This window comes from Camarhynchus parvulus, chromosome 2, assembly GCF_901933205.1.
Source record: "Camarhynchus parvulus chromosome 2, STF_HiC, whole genome shotgun sequence".
Taxonomy (NCBI): Eukaryota; Metazoa; Chordata; class Aves; order Passeriformes; family Thraupidae; genus Camarhynchus; species Camarhynchus parvulus.
The window spans coordinates 47,331,572-47,355,297 of record NC_044572.1 but is presented as its reverse complement, the minus strand read 5'-3'; the positions used below and the strand labels follow the sequence as shown (position 1 = coordinate 47,355,297).

Here is a 23,726-nt window from a genome sequence, read left to right as displayed (position 1 = left end):
TAAAACCCTCAGTTACATCTCCTTTGGTGTGGCACTGCTGTCAGGAGTAGTGAGCCATGCCAGAGAACTTTCCTTTCCTCTCAGCAGCAAAATGTGTGGTCATCTGCAGCCCAGAGCAGCAGGTACTGGGTTAGGGGCCAGCTCAGCACCTCTCACACTCAACCTATTTATTTTGCAGATGCTGAAGTGCTGCTATGTTTCCCTTCTAGGTCACTGGTTATTGATTGCTGCATGAAAAATCTCACGTGGGTGGCAAATTCCACGCTCCATTCCTGGTGCTGCCGAGGCAGGGACTGAAGTGCCCCCACCGAGGACATGCACAGAACCCAAACCCCCTTGGAAGCAGCCCCATCCCTGTCATATGGACAATGACCACACGCTGTATTTGTGGTGATTGTGGTGAGTGAACCAGGCTTATGCAGCAGCGAGGCTCAGGAAAGGGATGCATAACTGCCTGGTCTGCCAGAGGGAGAAACTGAAACCCCATAAAAAAGCCAATGGACTTTTGGAGGTCAGTGCATCATGTGGGCCAGCCCCTGCAGGGATCCCATGAATATGGGCTCATCTATAGACCTCCAGGATGTTTCTCCCCAGTGCAGAACACCAACTCCTAGACAAAGACCCATGGTTACATCTCACTGATGCCAGCTGCAGGCACAGAGGACATGGGCTGTTCCTGTGAGATGCCCAACAGGGAGCAAGGCAAAGGGCACTGAGAAGTGGACCTGGCTATGCAAAGGGACAAGTTGGTGCTTTCCCAGCTCCTGAAAACTATTGTGCAGGAAGAAAACCCAACACTGAACGTTGCACCAAACAAAAATACAAAGTCAAGCTCCAGGAAGCTATTCTGGGGCAAAATGACCCTGCCAGCAGGGTAAGGAATGAGGAAAGAAAGGATGAGGGGGTGCCTACATGGGACTGCAGAGGAACAGTGTCTCTTCAGGCCGGGCCAGAGGCACTCAGGTCTCACTGCAAGTCACATAGGGACCAGCTCCAGCAGCTTTTGCAAGTGCTGAATGGCACTTGAGAGTTGCCAAGAATGTCCACTATGTCTCTCTTTTTGGGGCCTCTCTGATTACCTCAATTTACAAGCAGGCAAAGGAAAATAACCATCAGCTACCCTTCCTGCTCCCAAAAAACCATGTTCAGCTGCATTTCAGCAAAGAGCTTTTCCAATATTAAAAGTACACTTTATTTTTCTGTACAATTCTTATCCAAATCTCCAGGTGTGGAAATGTCCAGTGTCCCCAGAAAAAGTTGCAGATTGTTCTGCTGCCATGAGGCTCCATCCAGAACTGTCCAGGAGGGGCTCAAAGCCAGGACCACCAAAATCAAGTGCTGATGCTTTCTAGGTGCAGGGAGGAGAGCAGGAAGGAGAGGGAGGGGAAGGCAGTCCTGCTCTGCCGTGGAGTCATGAGTGACCAGAGCCTTCCCTGGGTGGCAGGAGAGGCATCCTGAAGTTCACATCATCGTTCGTGCTTAGTGTGGGAGTCGCTGCGTTCAACTGTCACCCCGTTCCCATTCCGCGTCACCTCCTTCCTGTTCCAGTCCTTCTCCAGGTAAAACTCAGCCAGCACAGGGCAGTGCTCCGAGGCCACCCCACCCCAGGACCAGTTATCGGGGATCCATGGGTTTGTGAGCCCTTCTCGCACGACAGCCCAGTGGCCTGCATCAAAGAGAGGCACAGGGAAACGTTAGGTGACACTGCCCAAAGCGAGCCTAACCCAAATAAAGGTTACACGACTTCAAACCAGCAACTCTACCTGTGAAAACCTTTTTCAAGCTCCGACTGATCCAGATGTTATCCAGAGACTTGGACCCTTGTGGGTTCTTTGTGCTGATGTTGGTGAAGGTGCTGGAAGGGACCAGGTGGTGAAACTTCTCCTTCCTCAGGATGTCATGGTCACTGCTGTCTGGGGCCTGGTTAAAATCTCCAAGGATTATTACATCTTTTTCTCCTAGAAAACAGGAAAAATAGAAAAGAATGTGAGGAATGACACCCATCACTCAAGTACAAGAGGATTAATGGAAAAAGGAAAACCACAAATACTGAATAAACAAAGTGATTGTATTCTGAACTCCTGAAAGAAATGCTGTTTAAAGCCCTTTTCACTGACTGTTGACTCGTGGCCATTCTCTTCATGACAATAAAACCAGCCAGTACACATTTGATGCTTGTTTTTAAATATGATCTCATTTATTATAGAGTCACAGAATCATAGAAAATGCTGAGTTGGAAGGGCTTCATAAGGGTCATTGAGTCCAACTCCTGGCCTGCACAGGACATCCCAAGTCACACCATGTGCCTGAGAGCACGGTCCAAACACTTCTTGAACTCAGGCAGGCTTTGTGCTGCGATAGCTTCTCTGGGGAGCCTGTCCCCAACCACTCTCTGGGTGAGAAACTTCTTCCTAATACCCAGCCTAGACCTCCTCTGAACTCAGCTTCAGGCCATTCCCTCAGGTCCTGTCCCTGGGCACAAAAGTAAAGAGATCAGTTCCTGCCTCTCCTCTTCCCCACTTGAGGATGTTCAAGATCACAATGAGATCTCTCCTCAGTCTCCTCCACTGGCTGAACAGGCCAAGTGATCTCAAGTGATCTCAGCTGCTCTTCATCCAACTTCCCCTCAAGGCCCTTCACCATCCTCATGGCCCTCCTCTGGACACTCTCTAACAGCTTAATGTCGTTTTTATGTTGTGGCACCCCAAACTGCCTCCAGCATTCAAGGCGAAGCTGTCCCAGAGCAGAGCAGAGCAGGACAATCCCCTCCCTTGCCTGGCTGGAGATGCTGTCCCTGATGCCCCCCAGGACATGGTCGGTCCTCCTGGCTGCCAGGGCACTGCTGGCTCATGTTCAACTTGCCATCCACCAGGATCCCCAGGGCTTTTTTCCACAGGGCTGCTCTTCAGCTTCTCATTCCCCAGTCTGTGCACACAACCAGGGTTGCCCCATCCCAGGTGCAGAATCTGGAACTTGTTAATCTTCATATGGTTGGTGATTTTCCATCTCTATAGTTTGTGGAGGTCTCTCTGCAGAACCTGTCTGCCCTCAAGGGAGCTGACAGCTCCTCACAATGTAGTGTTGTTTTCAAACTTAGTATTCCTTCACGTCCCATGTCGATTACTGTAGATGCTGAAGAGAGCTGGGCCAAGGATGGCGCCCTGTGGAACCCCCCTAGTGACGGGATGCCAGCCTGATGTCACCCCATTCACTGTAAATTTTTGGGCCTGATCTGTGACCTGGTTGCTCACCCATCATGTAACATGATTATCCAGCTGTGTGCTGGACATTTTGTCCAGAAGGATACTGTGAGAGACAAGCATTACTGAAGCCCAAAGATTAGTGTCTTTTCCTTGCTACTCTCTGTTAGTGACAAACTCAAGGACAAGCAGTTTTAGTCTTGGAGGTTTTTAGAAATCTGTGCCTCTTTTTTTGTTTTGTTTTTCTGCAAGAAATATCTTCTGGCTTTAACTTATGTGGACTTTATTTTAATAGATTTTCTTTAAGAGTCAAGGACACTTTTGTGAGGCACCCAGGAAGACGCAGCCTTATGCCGGTATGTACCACATTGCCAAAAGTGCAGTGCTCATTCTAACCTCTGCATTAAAAAATCCCAAGGAATAGCACCAAGGAGCAGTCTGCAAGCCTGATGGCAGAAGATGAGTTGAGAAACCACACAGACACTCTCTGACTACACCAACTTTCTTTTGCCTGACTGACTGAAGGGATACTGATCAACTTGAAACAGAAAATTACTTCAGTTATGTTTTGTTTCCAACCCTAATAAAGGAGGATACAAACTCCAGAGCCCAATCTCATATCCACAATGTGTGCTCTCCTATCCCCACAGATGTGGATGCAGATATCCCACCTGTGCCCTTGGGTAAGAGGACAAAGCAGACACCTCCGTGCCCATCTCAAACCACTACCAGAAATGTCTGACAAGACAACTGAAGAAGAACGCTGAGAGCTGACCAGAGATGCTGCCAAGTCACTACTTGGCACTCAAGAAGGATGATGAAATGAGGCACAAATGCACAAAAAAAAATTATCCCAAAGCTGACTTCAGAGAAGACATCTATGAATAGCCTATAAGCTTTTTCTTTCCTGGGATTGAAGTGTGAGAGGGGATGGGATGGATAGACTTTCTCTACCACACTCAGTGCTCTGGATAAACCTCCTCATTTTTGCTGTTGCTGTAGAAGTCGCTATCCAGGAGAGGGAGCACAAGCTCAACAAAATCTATTCCACTCCTGTCTTGCAGTGCAGAAAAGATGAACTGGGAAAAGGCAAGAGAGCAAGCGAGATTGAAGGGATATTACTTACAAATACTTCAAAACATGGTGCTTGCTAAGATGAAGAGGGGCAATGAGTAGTTATTGAAAATATTTGTGGTTTCTCTGTTCTTTCTAAGTCACAAATCATATTGTAAATGAAGTTTAAATACTATTCTGTAAAGCATTCATTACAGCAGTCTTCCTGCCTTTGAAGGAAAAAACCCACCTGAATCTGAAGCTGAGTTTTTTAAAGCTCCATCAGAACCCAAAAGAAAAGTCAGTCTTCATCTAATGGGATGACTGTGCCTGCTGTGAGCTGGTAGTTGTGCATGCTTCTCATGACAAAGATCTTTTGGAAGATTTCTAGTTTGGCAGGACCAGGAAGCCTGAAATGTAACTTTGGTCCTTCAGTGCCAATACTTGCTTAATGGCCCAGGCAGCACTTGGCTCCTTCCATGCTTTCATCTCCACACTATGCTGGAAAAAACCATTACAGAAACCTCTGGAGCAAATCCTTGGTATTTAAAAATTATAGACAGGCTGGGATCTTAACAGCAGTACCTTGATTATGCACAAAATCTAATCTATTCTATCCTAAACTGCTCATGCTCTTTTTAGCAAATCTTCAAGACTACCTCCCTTACATGAAATATCTACAAAAAAATCCCACTGTACTTACAAGCAAAAATTTTAACTGACTGAAAATTTTAACCTTTCCATTCTGGAGAGGTTAGAAATAGCAGAGGATAAATGATCCAGCACTTGGATGCATGCCAGGAAGGAGGTAAGAAGTCAGCCTGCAGCTGACTGCCCAGAGAGGGAATCACTATATCCTTCACCCATTTAGAATTTGCATGCAGAATAACTAAGCATAAAATCATAACAAAGTGTAAAGTTGACAGACAGAATAGACTGGAGCTTGTTAAAGAAGCTGAAACCCCATTTGCCATTGAGGAGAGAAAGGAGTGCTTTTGGTTCCCCTCTGAGAGGAGCTTCTGGGGCTCCTCAGAGTGCAAAGGAGTGGGGAATACAGCAGGCAGCCCTGTGCTAAAAGCAAAGAAGAGCAAGCAACCAGTTTTCTAGACAATCACCAACTTCATTTCCCCTTTGTCCTGGCTCACTCTCAGCCCTGCTCCTACCTCTGCCAAACATCCTCCTCTACCATCCTACCCATCCTCATACTGACATTCTCTGCTTGTGAAGCAGGCACAGGGCTGGCCCTACTAGTAGCCTCAACCCGAACCCACGGGTCTGACCACCTAAGCAACTTTAACCTCCTACAATGCTAAAAATCATCGCCCCAACTGCAATACTCCTACCCCTAGCCCTCCTCTCCCCACGCAAACACCTATGAACTAACATTACAATATACAGCCTACTAATCGCCAGCATCAGCCTTCAATGACTCACCCCCACATACTACCCAAGCAAAGGCTTAACTCCCTGAACATCCATCGACCAAATTTCTTCCCCCCTGCTAGTCCTCTCATGCTGACTTCTCCCCCTCATGATTATAGCAAGCCAAAACCACCTAGAACAAGAACCCATCATCCGCAAACGAGTTTTTGCCACAACAGTGATCCTAGCACAACTATTCATCCTACTAGCCTTCTCGGCCTCAGAACTTATACTCTTTTACATCGCATTCGAAGCCACCCTTATCCCCACCCTCATCCTCATTACACGATGAGGGAACCAACCAGAATGCCTAAACGCCGGCATTTACCTCCTATTCTACACACTCGCCAGCTCACTTCCACTGCTAATTGCCATCCTCCACCTGCATAACCAAATCGGTACACTATACCTCCCAATACTTAAACTCTCACACTCCACATTAAACTCCTCTTGATCAGGCCTAGTTGCAAGCCTAGCCCTCCTACTGGCCTTCATAGTCAAAGCCCCCCTATATGGCCTACACTTATGACTTCCCAAAGCCCATGTAGAAGCACCCATCGCAGGCTCCATACTACTAGCCGCCCTCCTCCTAAAACTCGGAGGTTACGGCATCATACGAATCACAATCCTGGTCGACCCGACATCAAACAACCTACAATACCCCTTCATCACCCTAGCCTTATGAGGAGTACTAATGACCAGCGCCATCTGCTTACGCCAAACTGACCTAAAATCACTAATTGCCTACTCATCCGTAAGCCACATAGGCCTTGTCGTAGCAGCAACCATAATCCAAACCCAATGAGCATTTTCAGGAGCAATAATCTTAATAATTTCACACGGCCTAACCTCCTCCATATTATTCTGCCTAGCCAATACCAACTACGAACGAACCCACAGCCGAATTCTCCTCCTCACACGAGGACTCCAACCCCTCCTGCCCCTTATAGCCACCTGATGACTTCTAGCCAACCTAACAAACATAGCCCTCCCCCCAACAACCAACCTTATAGCAGAACTAACCATTGTAATTGCACTTTTCAACTGATCTGCCCTCACAATCATCCTAACAGGAGCCACAATCCTACTCACCGCCTCATACACCCTATACATGCTAATAATAACACAACGAGGCACCCTCCCCTCTCACATCACATCAATTCAAAACTCTTCCACACGAGAACATCTCCTTCTAGCCCTACACATAATCCCCATGATACTGCTAATTCTAAAACCCGGAACATCATGCTTAACCGGAACTTAAACTGGAACATCATGCATGCCAGCACTGCAGGTTTGTGTCTGTCTGTCTCCCAAGACCTTGACAGACATCCAGCCATGAGAGGGAAGGAAGTGAACCTGCCTGGATGCTCCCAATTGTGTGGCTTTGTCTCACTGGACACTCCTGGGTCTCTCAGCAGAGGCAGGGAGCACAGCTGCCCACAGCAGCTGCAGCTCTCAGTGGTCTCATGGATGAGCCCCAATGGCTTTCAGCCAAACTTAGCAAAAGTTCTGGAAGAAATCATGCCATTGCTCATTATGAGGGATGATAACTGATCAAAAACTGCAATCATGATGCCCACAGTTACAATCAGATAGAGAGAAAAACAGAAAATTAAGCCAATGCTATTGGTGCTGTGCTGTGTTTCTCCTCTTTTGGAGGAAATGGGTTTAAGACTGGCAGGGCTTGATTCTGCTCCTCAGGAGCCAGAGGCCCCTCGGCCAATGCAATCTGGTCCTCCTCCTCCTCCAACAGACAGAGCAGCAGGAGCTCTCTTAACAACCAATCTTCTGCTGCAAAGGTCCCTGACACAGACTGCACTGTCCACAAGGACCCAGAGCCTCCATCTGTTGGGACATGGTGGCATACAGCCCACATCAGCCAGGCACGTGTCCTGTTCATGATCTCTCAGCAGTGCTCTCACACATTCACACCCTCTGGGCCCAAATGTGCCTTGTCAATGGAGAACTCCTCAGGTGAAAAAATAAGTCTGGTCTGTTTGCAAAGGCATCTTCAAATTCACTAAAGCACCGGCAAGTTTTGGCAGTGCCTGCGGGTGGCTCTTGGCCAGCAAAGCAAAGCAGAAGCTTCACTCAGCCCTCTGCTGCAGTGGCTGAGCTCTGGTGTGCCAAGACAATCAGCTGAGGGACTGACAGTGCCTGCAGAAGGTCTGCAGTGCTGAAATCTGCCTCTCTGCAGGAACTGGGAAACCCTCCTTTGCTTCATGGCTGGGCAAGGGGGCATCTGTAGGACATACTTCCTGCCATGCCCTTTACCATGCTCTGGATGATTTCCCTCACGAATTAAACAGAATCTTAAATGCTCAAATCCTTCCTGGACATATGATGAGAAGGATGTGATGTTACATTGGCTGCTAAGAAGTCTTCTCAGAAGTCTTGTACGCCCAGTCCCTGATGCAAGCCATGGAATATGGCCAAGCCAGGTGGGAGAAGATATCACAGAATCACAAAATGGTTTGGGTTGGAAGGGACCTTTAAAGATCATCTAGTTTGAGCCCACTGCCATGGGCAGGGACACCTCCCACTAGACCAGATCATTCAAAGCCCCACCCAGATTGGCCTTGAATACAGCAAAGGAGGAGCATCCACAGCTGCTCTGGACAACTTGTGCTTCTCCACCCTCACAATCAAGAATTTCTTCCTAATATCTCACCTAACCTACCTTCTTCCAGTTCAAGGCCATTCCCCCTTGTTCCATCACTACATGTCCTCGTAAAAAGTCCCTCTTCAGCTCTCTTGTAGGCCCCTTTCAGGTACTGGAAGACTGCTGTAAGATATTCCCTAAGTCTTCTCTTCTTCAGACTGAACAACCCCAGATACCTCAGCCTTTCTTCACAGGTGAGCTGTTCTAGCCCTCTGATCACCTTCACAGCCCTTCTGTGGACTTGTTCCAACAGGTCCATGTCCTTCCCATGTTAGGGATCCCAGAGCTGGATGCAGCTCTCCAGGTGGGGTTACATGAGAGACAGAATCCCAGAATCCCCTCCCTCACGCTGCTGGCCACGCTGCTTTTGATGCAGCCAGGGATGAGGCTGACTTTCTGGGCAGCAAGTGCATGGGTCATGTCCAGCCACTCATCCACCAGCACTTGCAAGCTCTTCTCCTCAGGACTCTCTCAATCCACCCAGCACCCTGGGTCCAGCCACCACCAGGACATGCAGAATAACATCTGTGTGTGCCCATGGTCACCACACTGGAGACAAAGTGGTGGGGCTTTGAGAGAAGACAGAAGAGCTGCTGCAAAGAGTTAGCTATGAGCAGCTAACAGCCACTGCATCTCTCCAGTACTGATGATAGGAAAAAAAGAGAGGGAAAAAGGAACCAGGACCCACCAATCTGATGGGAGAAATATGGGGATACTATACCCTGTGTTTAGGGAGGCTGTGGATAGTAAACAATGTTCCTCAAATGCTCACCTGCCTCTTAGTAAGAATAAAAGATAATAGAACAGGCATCTGTTAGCAAAATGGGAACAGAAACTCAAATTTGCAGTACCCACACACAAACCAGTTCTTACTGCCCATATTTTGTGGACTAATTTGGAAGAAACTGGAGGATGGTGGTAATTTTAAGCACGAAATTCATTTTGGCAGGATAATTCTGTACTTCAAAGTCACATGTGTGCACTACCATTTCCTTAGGAGACCACACCTGCATCCCACAAGTTTGGAGGAATCTGAATTTCTTCTTTTGTGAAAGACTAAGCCAAGAACAAGCATGCTCCAGTAATGTGCTGGCCATATGAAAATTAAAACATGAAATAAAGAGAACACCAACAGTCTAAATTTAGATGCAGTGGAAGTGCAGCTCCGTTGACTTCAGAAGAGCTACACATTTATCCCATGTTTCAGCTCAGTCTTTGGGGATTAAACAAATGATCCTTTTGTTTACCTTCATCCTTTCCAATTTTAAAGTACCCGGACAAACACTTAAATCAGTAGCACTCAAAATAGCTCTGACTGGCTTCTGCAGCTCAAAAGGAACTCCAATAGAGCACGGAAAAACTGCAAGTACCTCTTGAGTTATACAAGAGGGACATTAACACTTCCAAGTGACCAAACTTGCTGAGCTGGGCCAAGTTGAAAATCATCACGCGAATAACCTTGCAACCCTTTCACATCTTTCTTGAGCAGTAAACAAAGGGCTGAACTTTTTTTGTTCCAGTAACAGGATCAGCAACATTTAGAATCTAAACTGCTTTGTTCTGCTTCACAGGAAGTTAAACATAATTTGCAAGCTTCAAAGTAAAAAGCAAACTCACAGAAATTAAGTAAAGATATCTAGCTGCCTATTTCAGTGCTCAAGCTCAGGTCTAAATTCTGGTGTCATTTCATCCTGGTGTAAAGCCAGAGCAATTTATTTCAAATCAACAAAATTATTCTACATACATCCAGGTACCAAAGCAGGATTTGGTCTCTTTTCCCATTAGCAGCCATCTGCAAATTTGCATTGGGTTTTCCAAAGAGCTTCCAATTATCCAAAAATTAAATATATAGAACTATTTCTCTTGGAAGAAAAAAAAATAATTAAGCTTTGCTCTGATAACAGGTAGGTGTCATTTCCACAAAGCACTTAAAATAAGGTCTCAGCTCTAGCGACTTTCATTTCCTTTGGCAAAACCTGCAGTTACAGTAGCACAAAACCAGAAGGAACTTAATTTGAAAAAATGGTGTCAAAGCCAGTAGGATCTCCTGTGCTGTTTGTGTTAATCAGGAAAGACTGTAAGACAACGAGCAAGGGAAAAGCACATTTGTCATGCTATGCATCACACAAATATGGGTAAAGACAATTGTGAGGCTGATAAGGGTATTTCTGAAATGCTCACAGAGACAAAGTTCAGTCTTTTAAAAATTCCTTTGAATTAGACAGTGTGCATGTGACAGCTGGCAGGAAAAACCCGTGCCTTACCTTTCAGAGTCTCCTGCAAACTCTGTGCACAGGCTGCCAGTTTGTGGCTGTCGTGGTTCTTCCCGCTGTTCTCCCCTGCAGAGGGCGGCAGGGCCAGGTGAAGGTTAACCACGGTCAGGTCGTTCATTCCAACCTGGGGGGCAAGGAGGAGAAATCAATGCTGTGCACGTGGGGAATGGAAGATCACAACGCAAAACCACGTGCCAGCTCCCAGCACTTTCAGTGGTAAATCTGGAGCAGTAGGACTCACACTGCTGTGTATGTGGTGTGTCTTGGTGTGTCTCAGTGTGGGGAGGAAGAGGAGGGAGGCATTTGCATTTTGCAGCTTTGTTTGCAGTAACCTCATACCCTCTCAGTTCTGGGGAAACTGGTTTGCATTAGCAAACAGCTTCCTTTCACGACTGTGGTGAAAAAGTCAGCAGAAAGAAGTCAGCTGCTTATGAAAATCAGTTTATGCAAAACCAGTTGTTAATAAGCTACAAATAATGTCATGGTCATTACAGGGGCTAATTACTGCTGTCTTGTGATTAGCCCCGCCTTGTCACAGAGACTAACCAAGAAACTTAATGTACCTTGAAAGTTGTTGGCTCCCTGCAATCTCCTGTTCACCTTCTGAGAATCACTTTGACCTATTTGTATGATCAATTAATTATGAATACTTTATATATTAATAATTATTCAATTAATGCTTCTCTCAAAGGACTACCAGAGATGTCAAGTTCCCTAAACTGGACCCTTTCATCACAGCCTGTGTGGAGATGGGCTCTCTCTGCTCATATGTTTGCTCCAGCATATGCCCAAGAACTGGTTCCAGAAGTGATGATGTTCTTTTAGACAGATTTAGCCCTAGTGAATAAACTTTAAAATGGAAACTCTGAAGTGTGACAGCACATAACATAGGCCAGCCCAAGTCTCAATGGAGCACTGTGCCATATACACACACACATATATATATATGTAAAATTCATCTCCATTCTCCCTGCACTCATCCCTCTTTGTGGCACTGACAAGAATCCCAGCCCTGTGGCCTGGCTGCTATTGTGTATCCACTGACCCTCAGGTTCTCAAATACTCCCTTGCAGCAGGGTTTGCTCCCACAGGAGCAAGGGAAAGGACTGATTGTGGTGAACTACCACATGTATTAAGGTGCACTAAGCACCTATCCATAATCAAGCCATGGGACAGTGATAAGAAGGGTCACAGACTCATGCAAATTTTTATCTGTGAGAAGGCTGTGTCTCTTTTCACTGTAGCCAAATTCTTTTTAGTAAAAGTTCTGCAAGGTTGGACTGGCACTGTGGCAGTTACCTTGAAATGTGCAAGATAAGGATGAGGATATGAGTGCCTCCCGTTGCCATTAGTCTGTGCAGTCTCCTGAGACGAGGCATCTTTCAGCTCAATGCCAGCTGTTGTATCCCAGATGAAGCCAGAATATTCAACTCCCTGGAATTAAAAAGGAAAAGGAGAAATGCTGGTCACAAGATGGTAAAAACAAAACATTCTGCCCAAATGCAGCCCCATATCTATCTATCTATCTATCTATCTATCTATCTATCTATCTATCTATCTATCTATCTATCTATTATCTATCTATCTATCTATCTATTAACTAACTATCTATCTACCTATCTATCTATCTATCTATCTATCTATCTGTCTCTATCTCTATCTCTAGGCATGATGCCTGCTGAGGGCAAGAAGCCCAATTGGCTGTGCCCAAACATAAAGGAGAAACATCTTCCTGGGCTATCGGTGGAAGATACAGAGGACAAATAGGCTTCTTCACCCCTACCAAAACTCCCACCAGACATGGGAGGAATGCTTCCTGGGAAGCTCCACTGACTTCACTGAAGAGTGAGCGTGCCAAGCTGAAACACTCATCACTCTGCTACTCACAGCTCCTCACACCTGCACACTGGCTATGGGGCACCCAGCTAATTCCAGCACTGCCCCAGTAAAGCCAGGGATTTAATAGTCTGTTTATCTTCCAGAGGCAGAGCATGGTCAGGACCACTGCAGCGCTGAAGGATGCTGCCCCTCGTGTGCGTGTTTGGGGTGACGCGTCCCCATTTCCTCCTACTCCAGGCAAGGCATTGGATACCTCTGAGTGTGGTCAGCAATGAGGTAGTTTGTTACCCACATGATTAATTGTCTAACCATGAGTTTGGTGCCCTGAAGTCTCGCTGGGTGAGACTGCTAGGGCTTGCAGCAGATGATGCTGTGCACAGTTGTTCCTTCTCCCCAGGCTCCACACCATCTCGCTGCCTTTTTTCAGCTGCAAGCTATAAATATCCCAGCCCCTTCAGTCTCTTAGCATGAAATCTGGTCTAGACCTCTCAGCCCTATCAATTTCTCTGTCTTTTCCAGCTTGTATGTTTCATGCTCAGCTCTCTGCTCCTTTCAGCTCTGCTTCTATGATCCTGAATGGGATTTTTTTGGATCACTTCATGACGTGGAATTGGCATTTTCAGAAAGCTGTCTACGCTGGTGACACCAGCAGCACTATCTAATTCAAACACTGTCAGGCTCTTCTCCCATCACCCAGACACCATTTCCCTTGGCATCATTCAAACCCACTTTCCTTAGCAAATCACAATTAAATCTATTGCAAGGAAGAGTTTTCTCCATTTCAGCTACAATAAAAAAATGTTAACTGCTCCGCTGACTTCCCAAGAGCCTTGAAAGGATTCAGGCTGGTTCAAATTCTTTGGTAGCTCCTTTGATAAGTCACCTTTAAAATACTGACAAAATTATTCTACCAGTAAGAAGCCTAAGGTCTAAAAACTGATACAGGAAAAGATGTGAAATAATAAAACTGCTGTCAACAGCTGTTGGCTATTTCCAGGCTCCAGACTTTGTATCTACATGGCAGTCAAAAGTAATTGCCGGGTTCAAACGCTCAGACTGTATGGAAGCACAAGCCAGAAGCACCATTCACCATTTTGTGTTATTTAGCCCTACACGGCATCCCAAAATCACCTTGTGCCAAAGGTGCTGTGTTCCTGGGGTTACACTGTGTTACCTCACTGCATTTGTGTACACGGTGCTCAAACCTGACAGACTAACTAGCCCCAGAAAAAGAAGAGACTTTTTGGCTTACTGAAGGGTTCTACAGCTCAGCCAGATTCCTGCTAAAGCAGCTAAAAGGAAGAGTCAAATAGATAAAATTTCTATTCTTAGTTTGGCTGCACATTTCTCCCACAATTTTGGGAACTGTTAATCCTTATATTCCTGTCCGTAAAACAAGGTGGATGATAATTTTTATTTAGTCACCCTGTAGTCAAAGCTGCCATTGTTATCTTTGTAAGTACAGCTCAAGAAAGAACTGACTAAAGACTCTGAATTTAACATAGAAATTCTGAGATATTTATTAATAATTCTTAGTAAAAAAAGAAAAAGTGGAGGGAACAACTTTGACAACTTTGCACAGCTATTTATATTCAGTGTTTTTATGATCTGGCCTAACAAGACATCCCAAAGGAAAACTCCAGCCACAAATAAAAATGTCCTGAAGGGCATTTACATTCTGCACTGCAATTAAGTGTGGATTGTATTAAACTTTAGACACATTCAGACACTCTGTATCTTTCCAGACCCTTCTTGACGCTGTGTGTCTGTCTAGGTAGAGTACAATCCTTGTGCTGCCCAGGTGTTGGGTTTTGGTTTGTTTGGGTCTATTTCCCCTCATTCTTGTGTTTTTCTCAGAAGGGCAATAAAAGGAGGTGCACCTGCGAAGACATGAGTCCAAAACCAGCGAAGGGTGATGCAACCTGATTTGGAAAAGCCAAAATAAAGAAATGTGGATTCTAAGCAGCATGGCTATAAGACAGAGCTGCAGCCACTTATTTAGTAATAACAGTGCACAGAATGGATCATTCTAGATCAATAGATTGCTGAAGACTGCCCCATGTGCTAACAGGCACTACTTGTTACGTGACAGGTCTCAGATCCTGCTTCTACCCACAACAACATCCACACTGCAACAACTGCGCCACAAGAACAACCCTGTTCAGCAACAACAGTCTCCAGGTCAAGGAGGGAACTGCTCTGAAAACTCATTAGCACCCTTAAAGGTGAAAGAGAGGGATTTCCCATGGGAGAAACTGCTTTTGGGCACTGTTAGTGACATCCAGCCAAGAGCAGCTACACTTTGAATATTGTCAAGGGTAGGCAGGTGCAGCTGTCACCACCTGAATAAATCAGTACCTCCCTGCAGTACACATTTAAATAGATATATATATATTTTTTAAACATATTATATACACATTTATATAAACCCATTTAAACACATAAATATAAATGTAAACATAAATATAAATATAAATATAAATATAAATATGAAACATAAATATAAACATAATATAAACATAAATATAAATATAAAACAACATAAATATAAAACATAAATATAAATATAAATATAAAATTATAGATATAAACATAAATAAGGTATATTCCCAGAGCAGAAGATGCTGCAGGGAAAAGCACAGTGCAGCACAGTGCAGATTTCAAATGGAGCCCACAGTATTTTTAACACCTGTGCCAAGGACTCTGGGGAATACAAAAGGTAAACTCTTCCAGGTGAGAATGGCAGGCTGCAGGGCTCCTCTGAGGGCTCTTCACTTGCAGACTAGGAAAATGGTAGGAAAATGGGAAGCCCGTCCAAATGCCAGCCCGTGCACCACCAGGGAGCAAGCTCAGGTGACATGCATAAAAAATGTTGAAAGTACTGCAGCCTGCCAGGGAAAAAACTCAGGACTCTTACCTTGTCCAAAAGCATGGCTTTTCATCTATATATCTGTACTGCTTTTGTCCACCTCCCCCAAAAACACTCACACCAAATACACACATACATCTTCCTCCTTACAAGTGTGCCACAATTCTCCCAAAACATAAATTGTAGAGTCAAATTAAAAGCAATAGGAACAGCCAGCTTAAAAGACAAGAAATGCAAACCTCGCCAAAAAGGATTTGCAAAAAGTGTTGCCTTGAACATTCAAAATATGTCCTTGGTTAGAGGGGGAAAAAAAAGCAAAGCCAAAGTTCAGACTTAGGGATTAATGTACCTTGTGTAGCTGGCCTGAGGGTTTTTCGGAAACAACACCCTTCCAACATCCTCTAGGGCCCTTCCACTTGCGGATGTTTGGCAGCGTCGGCTGGTTCAGCTCCATACAAAACTAGAGAGAGAGGAAAGGGGAAAAAAATAACATCAGCTTGGACAGTTTTTTTAAAAATTTCAAAATAAAGTGTGTAGTAAAGCATGGTTAAGAGGCACAGAGGAGCACTGGCTGAGCTCTCTGCCTTCCCTGAAGGCTTGCAAAGGAGGTGGTCTGAGCCATATCCCAGGCTGACTCACCCCCACATTGGAGATAAATAAAAACTAAAATAACTCCGTGCAAATCCTGCAAGAACATTTATCCCTCAGACCGTTTTCTTTTCCTCCAGAGCTACTTGTTTGATTGGAAAGGGGTTTCCTCTGTGCTGCCTCTGAAGATGCTGGCTGCACCATATCCCACCCCTGCCTGGGGCTTCACAAACAGCTGCAGAATCCTCCTGGGGGCAGGAGGCTCCCATAGCGTGGCTGGCCCCACTCCAACCACACAGCCACCGGCACGACATGAGAGGAAGGGTGTAGGCCAAGCTCAGTAGCTGGAGTTTGGGGGTTAAGGCTCCTCTGACTTTACGCCAGGGACACGTGCTCGATTTCCTCCGTGCATGAAGGAAGCAGCTGCACACTTGCACGCAGCTCTAGCACGTCCTCCTCATGCTTCCCAGAGCTGCTCCTCTCCTTGGTCATTGCTGAACAGCCACAGCACTCAGACACCATTACATGTCCAAGCTCAGGGTCAGAGCTAGAGAGGCTGCATCCTAATGCCCAGCAGATCAGAGATACCAGAACTGTGAACACCGTGGAGAGCCCCTGAGTCCTCCTGTGTAACATCTTGAGATTTAAATAAAACTAACTAACTAAATAACTAAATAAATAAGAAAAACCACCCTGGAATTTCTGGGATCTGAAACTCCTTGGTGCAGATAATATGGAATACTTTTTGTTAGGAGTTTTTCAAAACCAGGCTTAACAAGGGCTAGAGTCCTTTGCAAGGCTGATGTTGGCTCCAGGCAGGCTCTGGCTGGAAGCTGGCAGGGATAGGTAGTAGCCGGATGCCCTGGTTGTGGCAGAGGTTCTGGCTGAGGGGAAAGAGGCTGGGAAAAAGTCATCCCTGTGAAAGAGCAACAGGGCCTTCCACCATGCATCATCTTGTTCTGGTACTGGAGAAACTGGGTTGAAATGCAGAGGCTTTCTCCATAAAGGGGGATCCTCCGACAAAATCTTGGATCCAGAACACCCCTCCAGATCAAGCAGCAATTTAACAAAAGATTTGCAAGGCAAACAATAGCCTCGTGTGCACAGCAGTGGGATGTGTCTAACACAGTTTGAAGAGCTACAGAGTTGCACAGATAGAAGTATTTCCTACATAGATATCAGTAAAATGATGGGATAGTTTTTTTCATGTTTATCTTATGATTCTGAAACTAAAATCCAATCCTGATCTTTCACTGACTCCCTTGTCTGCAAGTTCAGCATTCTGCAGGCTGAAGCTGTAGGCGCTGATTCTCAGATACACACAGCCCAGGCACCCATACCTGCCTCAGATGACCAAGAGCTGTTCTGGTTGCACACCCAAAGCAAAAAGCGTTTGGCACAGCTTTTAAAACAGTTTTCTGACGTGCAGAGGTTGGCTGGGGCTTCTTATTCAAGATGCCACAGTAACATACCACATTGTTGCCCATTATGTACCTTCAGGCAATGCTGGGGCTGGGCTGATTTATGGAACTCAGAGGCAGGTAGGGTGTTTGCACAGCCTGGGAACACAGCTCTGCTCTCAGCTGATCACCAGGTGCTACCCAGCTAATACAATAAATCACAGCAGCAATAATTATTCACTCCTGATGCCATTCTAATGTCTTCAAACAGAGTGGATTTGGTCAATGAGTTTTCTAACACTTAAATAATTTGAATCAGAAAAACAAAATATTGTTGAAATTAGGAGTTTAAATGTAACCTGACAAAAGACTTATCTCTCGGTTGCAGCTGCCTAGAAGGTTCAGCCAGCATAAAGCATATGACAGGACTGAAAAAAACCTACAGAAACCATCATTTTATTAGAAAGAGCATCTGCAGTTGACTAGTTTGAATAGCTTGTTTCCTTCAAATTGATTTTTTTTTCCTAAGGCCTTGATTTGACTTTGTGAATGCAAAAAGACGACAAATAAGATTACACGGTTTGTTCAGAAAAAAAAAGCCCATTCTGGGTACGGCTCCAGCCACGGAGAACTTGGCCTACAGCAGCTGATTTCAATCTGTACTCATTTTCCAAGGCTTACAGGCACACATATTTTGAAGCTGTGACAACATACTTGCTGAGGTCATGTTTTTTTGCTGAAGCGAGAATGGCATTTTTCAAATCATGTTGTTCTGCCCATAAAACCCAACATCAACCAACATTAGGCTTTCCCTCATGCAGCAAAAATATACAGACAAGCTCCTAGTCCACACTGGGAATGAAAAAAAAAAGCCTTTCCTCTTTTGCAAAGATAAGTTAGAACTATGCCAACCCCTTTGAGAGGCAATTCTTCAAGTGGTAAAGAATCAGTTAATCAAGACAACTTTTTTTCCCCACCACCCAAAAATCCTCCTAAGGAAAAGAGCTCTAGCTTTGTTTTTCTCTAGAGCCTTTCAAGCTGCAAGTTTCCTGAAATGCAATCAGCCTCTTCATTATAACCTACATATACCAAGTCAAAGCTCACACACACATACTGTGAGACCAACAGCACCCAGGTTTATTTACACAGATGCCCTGTGGTCTCTCCTCCAGCTGGGTGCTGGTTTTTGTGGGATAGGCAGTGCTGCCTGGGAACAGGAACACAGCAGCACCAGGCTCCAAGGCATACTCGAAACAAAGGGAAGCCTGTGCTTGTCAGTGATCAACCTCCTTGTGCCAGGTAACTACCTGCCCTTTGGATTCAGTGATCTTTAAGGTCTTCTCCAACCAACAACCAGTCTGCAGTTCTGTGATTGCCCCTGTCTGGCACACAGGGCACCAATAAGAGCCATTACCCCAGGAAATGGGACAAGCTCTGTTGCAATTGCTGGTAAGCAGCACGTCATTCTCCCAAGAAGGGAGGATCCAAGGATGCAATTGCTCTTTGTCCACCCTGATAAAAAGCTGGCACCTGTCCTTCCCTGCCTGTCCAGAAGCAGAGACAGGTACTTATGGCTGACTTAGGAAGAGAACAGAGGGCAGCTGGAAGAAGCTGGAGAAATGCACATTTGAGGAGTGACTGGAGAAGCAAAGGCAAGGGGTCTCGGACTAATTTGGGACCAGGGAAACCACATATGCTGGGCTGGTACATGCTGGAGACCATAAGGCAGTTACAGTCTTCCTAACACACCTACCTGCCTCCCCAGGGCACTCCAAAGTACATCTAACTTGTCCATAAAGTTCAATCTCTTCCAGTGCAGTATCTCTGCCCCCTAACAGAGCTGCCAGCGCAGTAACAATTCTGCACGCAAAGGAGCTCCCACCACCTCTCCTTCAGGATGCCCTGGTTATTATGTGCTTTATTTTGGGGTGCTATTTGTGCAGCCAACCCCATTTGTGCAGCAGGATCATCCTTCCCAGATGATGACACCACTCCATGCTGAACATCTTGGCCTGCCAAGTGTTACTCCTGTAATGCCAGGTCTGGGGACCACCCTGAGCCAGCAACCTCCCTTGTGGTGAACATCTTTTGCTCAAAAAGAAGATGGGCTACTCCTAAACCCCGAGGAAACTAAATGTGACCCAGGAAAACAATGCCTTAGGTTTTAATAAATTACACATTTCTTACTATGCAGGGATTGCTCTTTGGAGGATACCCTTGTTTCAGACCTGGAGTCAGAGCAGAGGCTGTGGAAGGGCACGGGGAGAAAGAGCAGTCAAGAGGAGATTGCAGGGTGAGCCTGTTGTTGTGGCATGGTACGTCTAGGTGCAGTAATCATCACCTGAACTTCAGAAAGGCACTCAAAGCAATTAAATATCCATTGTGGTTAGCCACCACAGAAGATTTAAGGCCAAAATGGCACTGCAGTTGAGGCAAACAACTACTTGCTTCATCAGAGAAAAGGTGATTTTGGTTCCTCTTAATTGAGAAGAGAGATGAGAATGACAGAATAAATTTTCCCTTTCTGGATGTCACATATGCACAGTTACTTTTCTTTTAATAAGCACTAGAGGGAGCAGCTTTAATGAGTACCAAAGATGAGTAGAAAATTTCTATCAATTCCTTATCATCTCAGCTATGTGTAGGTGTCATATTAGCAAAGATTTGTCTTTCCATGGGGAAAGACACTTGCAGTTTGAGCTAAGGGCTGTTTTGTGCTACAGAGCATCTCCCAGTGTGAAGGACTTGGTGCATCCAGGAAGGGTAAACAGAAGAGCTCTAAGATAGACCTTGTAAATTGAGCAGTGGCACTTGAGGAAAAGGCCCACAACACTCTCCAATAAAAATCCCATCCTGAAATATGATCTAATTTATTTCTGATAGAAAATACAACTAAATAGACAGTGGTTTCATGAGATCATCTGGCAATGTTCATTTTTAATCCATACTTGATTTCCCTGCTCTATTCCTATGTACTGTATAAATTAAAAATTGAATGCACATTATCTTTTCTTTATTCATCCAACTGGACTGTATGCTTATTTCTAATTGAAAAAGCAGACTTCAACACCCATAATCCAAATCCAATCTACCACAGGACACAGCTACAGTTGGCTCACCCTAAGGAAGCCTGACCCAGAAGCCCAGGAGCAGAAACGTTACAAATATTTCCAAGAACCTGAAACCAACAACTTTTGGTTTTCAAGCAAATCTTTCTGATTTGACTTCCAGAAGATGAATGTTTTGTTAGATCAGGTTTATGAGGAAGAAAAGCAGAGTTGGGGGCTGAAAAGACTTGTGGGTGCTGTATTTTATTGTACTGTCTATTGAGATAGGGAAAGGTCAGAGGCTTCGGGAATGTTGCCTTGGTGTAGGCACACCCTGGTGCAAGGCAAGTCAAGAGGAGATCAAAGACACAGCGGGGCCAGGATGCTCAGCACACTTGTGCAGCTGGGTAACACTGAATGCACTTCCCACAGGCTGGAGCAACTCAGGAAGGGCACACGGAGGAGCATCAGGTGTTTCAGTGACATCTGCATTCTCCTATAACCAAGTGTAACTGCACGGAAGGAAGCCTTATTGTGAATAAAGCCTGAAACTGACAAGAATGTTGTCTCAGGCCTTCACTGCTTGTTTGCCTTTCTCTCAAGCATATCATATCCCTTTCCTGTTTGCAACACAGCTGAAAAACATACACATGAGAAGGAGATGCATCCCCTGCCATGCAGGATGCACTCACCAACTCTATTCCACACAAGTAGCATGTGGGAAAATTGGGGTGACCCTATGTTAAGTTATGACATTATTCACATGCCCATAAAAATAGTCCCTTTCAGGAAGACTTCATTAAAGACTGCATCATCTTCACTGTTTGTATTGTTCATGTATTGATATTAGACAAAGGCAGATGGGGGTCTGATAGGCAGGTAATTATAATTGTAATTATAAGTGTTTTCAAAGGAGAACAACCCCCTCCTTCAGGGAATTGGTTTCAGTCTTAGCCATATGTATGTATTTGTGATGGAAAAAGTTTTCTCTTTCTCAATATTGTACAAAATTCTACAATGATGTTAGAGCTGAGCAAATAATTTTAAAACATTTAAAAGTTTGGGAGAAAAATTCTAGAACAAAGAAAAAAATAAAAAAGGAATCAATCCACTGAACCACTGAACAGGCAAAGGCCATAGATTCATGCCTGGAAAACTTATCTGCCCCTTTGGCCATGCCAGAGTGTCCAATTTGTACTGGGTCATTGAGACCTGGGGCAATACCTTCCCATCCTTTCTGTACTGGTTTGTCGTTCCTAGAACTAAATCAAAACATCCAGATTCATGACCAAATAAATTCTTGTTACCCTCCACATTCTTCACATTGCCTAATTCACCCTTCAAAAAGCTCTATATGCTCATTGCAAAAGGTGAAATCAAGCCAGAGCCCTTCAGCACAGCCAAATATTCACCCCTTGTCTTTCTTCAGAAATAATATGGGACCCATAGGTGCAGTCACCACCTCTACATAGCTTTATGTGCTATGGACATACAAAGCTCATTCGGTTGGGATAATGTGCAAATTGGGGTCCTAAAGCTTGGCCCATCTGAAGGCACCTATAGCTTTTTCCTCAACACAAGAAGGACTTTTTTTCCTGGAAAAAGTGCTGCTTCTGCTTAAAGAGCACACCAGTAATTCAGACACCCACAGAGGAAGGATTTCTTTCCTCTGAAGATCAGAATCTCACTCAGCTCTGGAATGACAGCTCCAGGCACTATGTTATAGACCACAGAGCAAACATTTACCATACCACAGCCTCACCCCTGTTAGCCTTGTGGTGACCTGAATTCCCAGCTTTGCTGCAAAAACCACTTCTAAGCTTTATACTTTTAAAAAAGGAAACCTTCAGGACTGAGCTTCTCAGAGGAGACAGGATGAGGAAGGATCATTTTTCCAGCCCAACTACATAAAGGGAGAAACTAAGTGGTCCAGTCCCTCTGCCTGCTTCAGAGGTGAGCAATTCCATGTCTCAGCAAAGCAAAGCGTTAGAGGAGACCATCATTTAAGGCACCCTGGGTTTAGGCAGCAGCTAAATGATGCTTGGCAGGGTTGGAAGGTTTTTCAAACTGAAGGCATTGTTTCCCACATCAGGTATCTGAGCCCCTTCACGAGCTTGACTCTCCTTTGAAGCAGCCCCTGGATGTGGATCCAGCTGGACATGCGCCCCTCTCCCGCCGCTGCTGTGTTATTCACCCATTGTGCTTCGGGAATGTGCCGGAAATAATTATGCTGATAAGTTTAACATTATCTCAGTTATCAAAAGTGTGTGATGGTTTGTTTCCATACACAAACTTGTTGGAATCAGATCACTTTTTCTTTTTCCTAAGTCAGGCCTTACAGGATCCATTGGGGAGTGGTAGGAGCCAAAGTTCACACTCCCAAGTTACTTACTTTCCCTTCTAAGTACTTACTTTGGAAAAACTTATGAGTTTTACTTGCTTTGGAAAAACTTGTGAGAAACAGTGAGTTTCTACACTGCCCTCCCAGATGAATTATAGCTCACCACAGCCACCCAAATGCTTTTCTGTACTATCTAAGAGGAAAGTACTCTCGTAATCTTTGAATATACAATTTAAAAAACATATTGTTGCCCATAAACCCAGGTCTTTGCTCACCTTTAAACACTGTGTTCCCAGGACAACAATGCAGATCATTCACTGGCCTGTTCTCCTACCTTCATCCTAAACATAGGTGATTATATATATAAACAGTGTCTTTTTATAGATCTTCAAAAGGAAGAGAAGGAAGAACCTTTGGTGCAGGGCAGCAGAACAACTGAAAGAGGCAATACAGTAACTCCACTAACATATTTTTAGTGCTGAGGGCACTAGTGAAGAATTATGGGATGTTCAGCTGCCTCTTGTCAAAACTGAATACTCACTATCCAGTTTGCCATTTAATGGGAAGGTGTCTAAAGAGATGCTTGGTGGAAATCTATGCTGTCCTTTCCCTTTGGAAGAGGACAGCCATATCTACCAGGCCTCCATGTAGAACATTTGTGGGTTTTTAATTTTTCATGTTTCCATTCACAAGCTGAGCTTTTTCCTTGTACTTCGCAGGATGGACTCATTTGGCAGAAGACATTTCCTGACTACTTCTTTTCATACTCCTAAAGACTTTTTTTATTTTAAACATAATTCATAAATTAAGGCTCTAGAGGTCATCAAGGATGGTCACAAATTTATTCTTGAAGTCTTTTCAAGACAGTGTTTTATACTTCATAAGTAGGCACTATAATCATTAACAGCTATAATAGCACGCCAAGGGGATTGACATTATATAAAAAGGAATAAAAAAGGCTTCCCCTGGTGACTGTGAAAGTATCTTTTTTATCACACTGGTCTTACCAAAGTTGAGTGAGTTCAAGTA

The 23,726-nt window shown here is 44.8% G+C and overlaps 1 protein-coding gene across 1 annotated transcript in view; it reads right to left on the bottom strand.

Annotated features, from left to right (window-relative positions):
* Positions 1 to 1,168: 1,168 nt before the first annotated feature.
* EEPD1 (endonuclease/exonuclease/phosphatase family domain containing 1) overlaps positions 1,169 to 23,726 on the bottom strand; it is a 64,414-nt gene continuing 41,856 nt past the window's right edge. The window contains exons 3-7 of the mRNA XM_030943557.1: positions 15,671 to 15,781; positions 11,913 to 12,047; positions 10,605 to 10,737; positions 1,764 to 1,958; positions 1,169 to 1,666 (exon numbers count right to left, since the gene is read on the bottom strand). Of these exons, the coding sequence (XP_030799417.1) occupies positions 1,467 to 1,666; positions 1,764 to 1,958; positions 10,605 to 10,737; positions 11,913 to 12,047; positions 15,671 to 15,781 (774 nt within the window). The 3' untranslated portion in view covers positions 1,169 to 1,466. The remainder of the gene's footprint in view (positions 1,667 to 1,763; positions 1,959 to 10,604; positions 10,738 to 11,912; positions 12,048 to 15,670; positions 15,782 to 23,726) is intronic.